Here is a 9696-nt window from a genome sequence, read left to right as displayed (position 1 = left end):
GCCCCCCCTGCACTTGCGACACACAAATACCGCACACCAGTGGCCTACTCTTCCACAAGACCTTCTGACATAAAGATTTTTAGAAAAAGGACAAGGACCGTATTACAGCTTCGACTACTGGGACGGGTAGAGTTTAGGGATGAAGATCCGACTGCATTGAGCAGCATCCCGAGGGAGGCTCTCAAATCGAAACACTGAGCACCTGATAATACACCATGGGACCCCGGTTACCTGTTAAGGTCGTCAGAGGTAAGACGGACTCGTTGTCTATGTCATCTGGTGCCTGGATAAAGTCCTGTGGTGAAGGAACAATGAGTATAGTCTCGTCGTCTATGGCTGACTGGTCAACTTGTTCCTCGATGGTAGGCGACCCCAAGTCCTGTGAGAGGTACCCAAGAGACACAGTGAGCCACCTGCTTAGTGGAAAGAGCATGGGTTTGGGAGTAAGAGGATCTGGGTTCTAATTCAGTCTAATCCCCTTACTGTTTGCAGCCCCACCCTGCTTAGTGGGGGCAGCGGCAGAGACCGGTGTTGTCAAGGCTACCATCTTGGGCCCCTTCCTCCGCTGCTGACCTTTCTCCCATCTACTCCGATGCTCCCTGGAACAGGCCGTGCGGGGCTGTTTGTGTTACATGGTGTATAGCCAACAAACATTAGGAATCACAAAAGGGGAAGGATCCTTCAGAGAAGCAGTGTGGCTTAAAAAGGCAGGACTGGGAGTCAGGAGGTCTGACTTATGATCCAGATTTTGCTGTGTAACCATGGGTAAGTCTCTTGGCTTCTCAGTGCCTCAGTTTCCCCATCTGTAAAATGGGGATACCTGTTTTTCCTCCCCCTTGGATGGAGAATCCCCTGTAGGACACGGACTGTGTCCAATCTGATTATTTTGTACCTCTCTTGCGCTTAGCACGGTTCCTGGCAAGTAAGTAAGCATTTAACAAGTAACACAGCTAATATTACTTTTAGTGATAATAATAATAATGATTATGGTACTTGTTAAGCACTCACTATGTGTCAAGCCCTGCTCTAAGCACTGGAGTGGAAACAAGATAAGCGGGTTGGACACAGTCCCCGTCGCACATGGGGCTCACAGACTAAGTAGGACGGAGTAGGATTTAATCCCCATTTTAGGCATGAGGAAACAGGCACAGAGAAGTGAGTGACTTGCCCAGGGTCCACTGGCAGAGTTGGGATTAGAACCCTGGTCCCGACTCCGAGGCCTGTGCTCTTCCCACCAGGCCATGCTGTTTCCCATTATGAGATCATCTAGTCCTGCCCCCTGCCATTCGGCCCAGGTGACTGACTCAACCAGCCAGGATGGATGGTGTCTTTTATTTCCTTCGAGATGTTTGTGGGTGGAGACCCTGCATCCCACCTTAGTTCCTCTCTCCAAGTAGGACCCTTCATAATTGACTCAACCCCACTCCGGAGGCAGGAAGAAACAACAGACCCTGCCACAATCTGGTCCAGGCCACCCCCGCTGCCCTCACAACACCCTTCCTTGGAAACGCACAGCTACGGCCTGGTGGGAAACTGAGGGAGCTGCCCTGCGGAGAGATGAATGTTCTTATTTGGCCATCCAACTCATGACGCCTCCAACGGTGGCTATATTCTGGGATTTCCAACTGCCTCTCACCTCAGTAACGTAAGCACCGGGTAAAGCAGACGAAGGGTCCTCTTCCTGTTTGCGGTCTGGAACGGAGATCTCCTCCTCCGCTCGGACCACCACCCCACCCATCAGTTCGCTGCTGCGCTGGTCACTGAACTTGGGGGTGTCAGCGTCGGTAAAGGACGGCTCCCCACCCGTCAGCTTGGCCTGGTGCAGCTCCCCCGGGAAAGGGTCTGCTTCTAGGGCCTCTGGGGGGGCGGCCAACTCGTCTGGCTGAATGTCCGCGTCCACCGCCGCCAGCTCCTCCTGGGACAGGGAAGGTGTGAGGTCCTCAGCTGCTACGGTCCGGATGATGACACTGGGCGGGTGGCACTGCACCGTGACGTTATCGCTTGGGTTCAGCAGGTGTTCGGGCTGCAGAGGAGAGAACGCAAACAACTGGAGCCGGTCCCGGCCCGGTTCGGGGACCGACTGTGCTGGCTGCGGCTGCCGCCGCGCTTTCTCAAGAGGCCGGGGGTGTTTCGGGAACAACGTACAGACAGGGCGTGCACAATGATCTGCTCCGGGGAGGCGGGAGCCGCGGCGGCTGCGAGGGTCACCGTGGGGCTGGCCGTCAGCGTTAAGGGAAGACCTTGGCTCGAGCTGGTCTGGAGTAAGTAAGTGCCTGGCGTTCCGGTGGGCTGGAGGTGGAAAGACTATAGGAACGAGAAAAACACACAAAAAAACCATAAAAAGGTCATTTGGGCTGGTTAATTTATCTCCTACCCTCCTCAGTTAATCTACTTTGCCAATAAATAGAAATCATTTACCAGTCTCAAAACGCTTCCACCAGCCTGTCCCCACACATGAGATAAATAGGTAAAGAGAATACAGTCGGCATTCTTCCTTACTTTATAGGCCCAAAATAAGTCAATTCTCACTCCGGGTGAGAAACTCTTTGCAACTCTTTACTCTTTTCCCAAGGACACTGTCAGTCAGAGCCAAGCATTCCTCTTCATAGGCTTGCCCTGCCCTGCCCTGTTATTTCTGAACATCTCCTGGGTGGGAGGGGACCGTGGGAAGTCAGAGGGATTCCGGGCCTAGAAGTGACTAATTAATAAAGGATGGGCTCACAGACAGCGGGTGAGAGATGAAGTCGGAGGGCGTCACGACCTCTGACCAGATCCTCCCTGCTCAGCTGTGGGCTCAGGTAGAGATCACCAGAAGGTGATGGCAGAGGGGTGTTGGGAGGAGGGGAGGGGTGCAAACTGCAAGGAGAGAGGGTATTGGGGAGGGTGACCAAGTCACCATCCAGGCCCACACCCAACTGGTCGTACCCGTTAGAGAAGGGGGTGGTGGGTGGAAGAGGGGGACTGTACTGCGCTCTGAGCCCGGTTTTATCTTGGCCCAGTCCCAAGGCAGGCACAAGCACATCGAGCAGAGCCCTTGTTTAAGGCCCAACACGGAACCCAAAAGCCAGGTCCACGGCAGGAAGTTAGCGTGCTTCCCGGAGAGGCACAGTATCAATGGTGGCACACTGCAGACAGGATCAGCGAGTCCCGCAGGACATGAAAGCCACTCCTGGCATGAACATGAACAACAGAAGGCACCCTCTCTGCTCTGTCATGCAGGGTTTAAACGCCAAGATTATTTCATTATAGGGATTAAAAAACAAAAAACCCAAAAGGGAAGCAGTTTACTTACCTGCAATCCTCTTTCAGAAGAACCTCAACATAAAATCCAGGTAATAAGCATATAATTAACCCTTCAATTCAATTCTCTTCATAATGACATTTGTAAGCACTAGAGGTGGCTGGTGGATTTATATGATTTAGGGAATTAACCGAGGAAAGCTAGATGGAGAAGGAAGGGAGTTCCAAGCTGGAGGAACGGCACGAATGAGAGGACGGAGGCACGACAGTCCAGAACAAGGTACGATGGGAAGAATGGATTGGGAAGGACGAAGAGAACAGGTCGGGGAAGAGCAGTGAAGAGAGCAGATAGGTGAGGTGGGGCGAGTTGATGCCAAGTCAGGGTGTAGCTAGGTAAGGCGGGACAATTGTAAGGAGTTGTTGTTCGATGCTGAGGGACACAGGAAGCCAGGGGAGGATTTTGTGTGCCAAGGAGGAGGTGGTGCTGGGTCCTTACTTCTTACAGGGCTTTGGATTCCTAATAGAGTGGATATTTCAGGAAGCGAATGACGGGGCTGAGGATAACACAACAGCCCGCTCTGATTTTACTCACCGGAAGAATCTCAAATGTCTGTAGTGTTCCGCTATTCAGGGTAATCGTCTCCGAGTCAATGGTGGCAGGAGGGGGTTCTGTTGAAGCTGTAGTTCGAGAAACGGGGAAAATGACACTTGCTACTGACAAACCTCAAGGCCAGGGAGGGAAAAAGAATATGTGATGGAAGATGCTGCTCAGAAGGATTTGGGCGGAGGAGAAAGCTGCCTGAACCGTGTGTGTGTGTGTGGGGGGGGGGGACTGGAATGACCAGGCCCAGAGGGAAACCAGGCTGCTGTTCTCCAAAGAACTTCGCTCATTCTTGGGTCCAGCACACTCTCCCCTCCAACACCTCTCTAAATAACTGCCCCGACTGGGTTGCTCCCAGAACCCCCAAGCAACTCCCTGCAGGATTCTGGGGGAAGACAAAGACCCTCTCCCCGCGCCCCTCCACAGGGGTTGTGGTTGGCCAGCAAAGGGACTTACACACGTGGGTGATCTGGACCGGAATCTGCAGGGCTGCCATGGGGCTCGGAGGGATCCCCGGGCTCTCCTCCAAGCGGGCCACCCGAATCTGAACATGCTGAACGCCAGAACTGGAGTTCGTGTTCGCTGCCCCGGCTCCCGACTTAGACTCCAAAAGTGCTGGGTTGTTCTTTTGGTTCTCGTGCAACTGCTTAAGACCTTTGATTAAAACTGGAGTGAGATGGGCAGAGAAAGAGGGAAAACATGTCATCCTCAAACAGAGCAGGATCTTAGGAAAAGAGAGGAGCGCAAAAGCATTTGGAATACACGATTTGTTCACCATTAGCTCTTACGCAGATTGAAGATCAAAGCTTCTTTGAATTTCTTAAACCAAAACTCTGCTCTGTTCTACATGTTCGATAGTTCTTGCTCCCAAATGAACTAAGGAAATAACCATGGTTGATTTTACTCCTCTCATTCTGATTAAACCATCAAGTGTGTGCTAGGCATTATACAGACTACAAAATGGATCAGAATCCCAGCCCCATGGGATTTATAATTTGCAAATTTCTTACTGAATTTTAAATTTCCGGTTGGTAGTTTTTTTGTTTTTTTGTTTAGTTGGGTCTACACACAAAGACTTTTAGGGCATCACCATATTCGACTGTTGTATCAAGATGGCTTTTGCAGGCCAGGAAACAGGTCTCAGTATACAGCCTGGATTTTTGTAGTTTGAGCTAGGAGATTTTCAAGAAACCCCCTAATTTCTGGGCATCAGGACTGCCCCGTGGCTCTCGATTTCCACATTTGGGCAGATCTGCAGGTTAGTTTCCTGCTGGGCTAGGGCTGTAGGAGGGCCGGTCTTGGGCTCTGATCCTACAATCTGCCTGCTCTCCTGTCACAGCCAAGAGGGAAGGGTGAGGAGCAGCTAATTTGGGAATGGCGTCTCAATGTTCCCGGTTTCATCAAAATAGATAGAGTTCCTGCCCTCAGGGGAAGCTGTTGAGCTCAGAAGAGAGGGAAGGAAGGAGGGAGGGACTCGGCTGACGCTTCACTATAAACACCACTGGAATGCTACTGCCTCTCAGAGAGACAAGCCTTTGCCTTAACCAGTTTACAAGGTGTCTGGCTCCCCCAGCTTTACAATTGTCTGGTGAACATTTCAACCACTATGCAACCCCTCCTGCCAGAAAAACTGTGGGGGGAATTAAAGATCTGGCCCCAACAGTGTTAAATCCACAGGAGGGGACTTGGCCCCATACTGTATTATAGCCCCTTACTACTGTCTCTAAAAACCTCAGATACCAAGAAGCAACAGTAGCTGGTTGTTTAAATAACAAACCAGATTTTTCAGTTATAGTCATGGTCAGGCAAAACGCCTCAGTGATTGGCTCATCTCCCAAAACTCAGAAAGATGTCAAAGGGGCAGAAATTTAAGAAGCGGATAGAAACAGAGCATAATTTAATTTCCAAATCAACATCGGCGACTAACCGGTATTCCTCTGGCTGGGGAAGAAAAATAGGGAGTGTCACGGAGCTAACGATTCCATCTGATTTGATTTTTATCGTTTAATGTTTTAACTGAGGGCCCTGGGTAGGGTAATCATATACGGAATCGATCAAAACTGCACACTCAGATGTTTTTAAGAGCTTATGTTCAAAGACATTTGTATAATCCTTTTCTTCTAAGAAGCTTAAACTGCTCCCAAGATCTCATTAATGGCTCTTGGAGGCAGAGAAGAAGCATGCAGTTGCCATATTTTATGGATTTGGGCTTCAGGGAACAGGATTCTTCTTCAGTCTCTCCAAGCCACGGGGATCCGGGCACTAACACTAGCCAAGCACTGCTGAAGAAATCCACTCTGGAAACACGACAAGCCAGGGAGTAGCAAGTTGGCCACATAATGCTACGTCCATGGGTGTTCCCTGGGAAAACTGAGGAACCCTGTCAAAATGGACTTTGGAAACTTAGGCTGCGCCTTCAGAGGCATGGCCAGAAGTATTTAATGAGCTATACGGGACCAGTTCCCAGCCAAAGACGGACAGCCTGCCTTGGTGCTCTAGAGCAAGGTGAATTCAGAAAGATCTACTCTGTTGACTAGCCAGTTGTCAGCAGGATTAAATACGGTAGATTTCCACATTCATCCACAATTAAGAGCCCCTCACCCCAATTCAAAACTAAGGCAACTGACTTTTCCCACAGAGAAAGGGCCAATGCCTGAGGAATACATTACCAGGGAATGAAACGTCCTTGTGGTTTGCTATCTGCCTCTTGATGGTCCACCATTTACTTCGGAGCCACTGCGGAGAGCGGACGCTGCTCCATCCCTCGGCTAGGAGATCCCAGTTTATGTCATTTTCATCGGCCACTTCAAGCTCTGCTATTCTGACAGGTTACAAAAATGAGTATTCGTTAGGGGTTGGCTTTGGGGATGCACAGAGATGCTACTCTGCTTTGTCTTTTGCTGTGACTGCTCAAAGGCAAGTTAGCAACGGGGATGGCTGAACTCGGAGGATGCACCGCGGCCGGCGGAGAGAAGCTCTGTCACCCAGATGGAAGATGTGGCCCAGCTGGGTAGTTGCGTAGGTACAACTGCACCGAGTTGGGGAGCTTCCCCAGCCAACAGAAGCCTTTAGAGGCGCAATCGGAGTGTTTGACGGCAAATGGGTGGGAGGAGGTTGCTTGGGAACAGATGGGAACATTAGGCTGGAGAGCCAGGTGGTCTCGGAGTGTGAAGTCCTCGGAGGGGAGGGAACATATCACGTCTTTATCGGCCCTGCCCAAGTCCCTAGTATGGTGCACTTCACCAAGTGGGCTTCAATCAATACTACTACTACTACCATTACTACCACTACTCCTGCTACTACTACAACAACTGGTTGGGTGTCCTGAGTCTTATTCTTTGCTTGCTGATCGGCCCACTGCGGGCCCACAGGCAAGCCTCTGTGTGCCTGTTTCTTAATCTGTACAATGGATGACCACTTACACTTTAAAAAGATCCCCTGGGGTGAACTATATTCTACTAGGGCCAAAAGAGCCACCACCACCATTTCACTTTCCCGAAAACGTATTAATTTCCGTAAGTTTCTCAGGAGAAGCCCATGAATTCTTCCAAGCCAATTCCCTGCTTGACTTCACCCACGCCCACTCAGTCCCAAGTTAATAGGCTCAGCGTGGCTCGAAGGCAGCACTGAGCTCCGGATGAGATGGGAGAGCCAGTCTGGGCCCGGGAGCCTTTCCCTGATCCATCGCCAGAGAAGCGCCTGGGAAAGATGACCACCCGAGGGCCGGCCGTGGCTGTTGGCTGTGGTGAGGAACCTCCTGGCTGTGTCTCCCTCCCGTTCCCGCCCCGTCCCCCCGGCCCCCTCCCCCGCTTCTCGGCAGAGCAGCCAAGGATTGAAGGGCGTGGAGACTGAATAACCCTCTTGTCCCTAGACACACGGTCCCTCCAGGCCAGGACTGAGGCACATTGGTGGGACAGTGGAAAAGCTTGCACTGCCGCTGCCTGTGCCATACCTGTTCCTTGGATCGAGAGAGGACTTCAGTCTCCAGGCCTTCAATCTGGCACCTTGCACAGGCACTAAATCCACTAAAAAAGGAACAAAACACAAAACAAAAAAGAGCTCAAGATGAAAGAGTCAGGAACTCAAACCAAGCAGCTCTCTCTGGGGAGGGCGGTCGGCAGCCGTGACACACGCCGAGGGGGCTGGGGCGAGGGCGAGCGACGGCATAACTAAGGCTGTGCATGGCAACTTTCTTCCCTCCCGGTGGGGGTGGGGAGGGGTCGAGGCACAAACCTCAGGATGAGGTTGATTTCGTCTTCCTTGGTCCACTCTGTGCCCCCACTCTGCTTCCAGTTCAGGTAGTTGAGCCACTTGGAGCGGCACTGCTTTTCCGAGCGGGTGCCCACCCGCTCAGCCACGGCCGCCCACGACACGCCCTGGGTGACGATGTCGCCTGGCTCGGTGCTTGTGAGCTCATGAACCACCTCCGCCAGTCTTTTCTCCTCCTCTTCTGTCCATTTCCCTGGAAGAAGGGAATCATTTAGGCTACTGCCGCCACCACCACCACCACTACCACCGATGCCCACTCCATTCCTGCTAAGGACGGTTGTGTCTCGCTATTTCTGGGGTCTGGAAGAAGTAGGCCTCAGTTTCAGAGCTCATCTCAATTATCCTCTCCCAAACCGCCCAGCAGAAGGAGGATGAATGCCTGTCTGGTCCTGCCCTTCAGCCCCAGGTTCCCTCGGAGGGGCTGACTCTCCGGTGGAAATACTGTGGATTCACAGACTGAGATCTTTAACAAAATGAAAGTTGCCAAAAGTCTTTTGGCTAACATTTAACTAGGAGCGGCAATGAAAATAGATGGGCCAGTTGCTCAACCCCAGTCAGAAAGAGGTGATTCAAAGCAGGCTAGTTGGCTCGTTGGTCAACGGTCAGGATTCGAGTTTTTCACAACCAGGCCCGCCACTGCATGTGGCCCGCAGACGGGTCTCCACCTCTAGCCCTCCCTGAGGTTCAGGCTGCCTAGCCGGATCCGACAGTACGTAGCTCACGGGGGAGTTCTGGACCCCTGTCTACACTCTCCTCTCCTTCCCCAAACCCCCTCTGCCCCATGACTGGTGTGAGCCGCTGGTGGGCTACAAGAGAAAATACCTGGCGTTTTCACAGAAAGATATATTTCCGTTTGCCCTCTCTTCCACATGAATTTCAACTGCCCATGGTTTAAGGGGCTCCTGGCCCCAGACAGGTGCAATTTCAGGAACAGAAGAGGATAAAAAACTACAGACACTTTTCCTACACAATATGCAGTTAGCCAGCTGCTGAGAAAGAGGGCTTACAGTGGAACCCGGCAGACAGACGTAAGCGGTAAATACACCCCTAAGCCCTCAACTGGGTCTGGAATACAGCAACCACCTAATCTAACACCCACATACTTTTTCAAAAGTACAGACTTCAATTTCCAAGGAAAAATAAGAAAGGAGGAAAACAGAAGTCATGAAAGGGGCAGAGATTAGGAACTGTGACAGTAGGTTACGGGAATTGGGTTGTAAAGCAAAGACACAAGAAGGCAGAAGTGATATCACTGTCCCAAGATATCTGGAGGGTCTTTGAAGGGGAGTATTTGACAACCACTTGTTCTCAGAGTCTGCTGCAACAGAACAAGCAGAAATAAGATTAAATAAAAGCAGGAGGGAGTTTGGTTTGTGACCCTGGGCAAGTTACTTAACTTCTCTGTGCCTCAGTGACCTCATAAGTAAAATGGGGATGAAGACTCTGAGCCCTGTGTGGGACAGGGACTGTGCTTAACCGATCATCTTGTATCTCACCTAGCACTTAGTATGGGGGCTGGCAGATAGTAGGTGCTTAACAAATATATTGTTATTATTATTATTACTATTGTGTTTAGATGCAAGGCA

The 9696-nt window shown here is 51.2% G+C and overlaps 1 protein-coding gene across 3 annotated transcripts in view; it reads right to left on the bottom strand.

Annotated features, from left to right (window-relative positions):
* DMTF1 (cyclin D binding myb like transcription factor 1) overlaps positions 1-9696 on the bottom strand; it is a 36714-nt gene that overhangs the window by 1277 nt on the left and 25741 nt on the right. For all 3 annotated transcript variants that reach the window (XM_038741542.1, XM_038741544.1, XM_038741543.1), the window contains 7 exons: positions 8075-8303; positions 6511-6662; positions 4298-4507; positions 3833-3918; positions 2146-2304; positions 1637-2023; positions 232-379 (listed from right to left, as the gene is read on the bottom strand). In XM_038741542.1, coding sequence (XP_038597470.1) covers positions 232-379; positions 1637-2023; positions 2146-2304; positions 3833-3918; positions 4298-4507; positions 6511-6662; positions 8075-8303 — 1371 coding nt within the window. The remainder of the gene's footprint in view (positions 1-231; positions 380-1636; positions 2024-2145; positions 2305-3832; positions 3919-4297; positions 4508-6510; positions 6663-8074; positions 8304-9696) is intronic.

The sequence above is a fragment of the Tachyglossus aculeatus genome (assembly GCF_015852505.1).
Source record: "Tachyglossus aculeatus isolate mTacAcu1 chromosome 12 unlocalized genomic scaffold, mTacAcu1.pri SUPER_6_unloc_1, whole genome shotgun sequence".
Taxonomy (NCBI): domain Eukaryota; kingdom Metazoa; phylum Chordata; class Mammalia; order Monotremata; family Tachyglossidae; genus Tachyglossus; species Tachyglossus aculeatus.
This window is presented reverse-complemented; position numbering and strand designations above follow the sequence as displayed.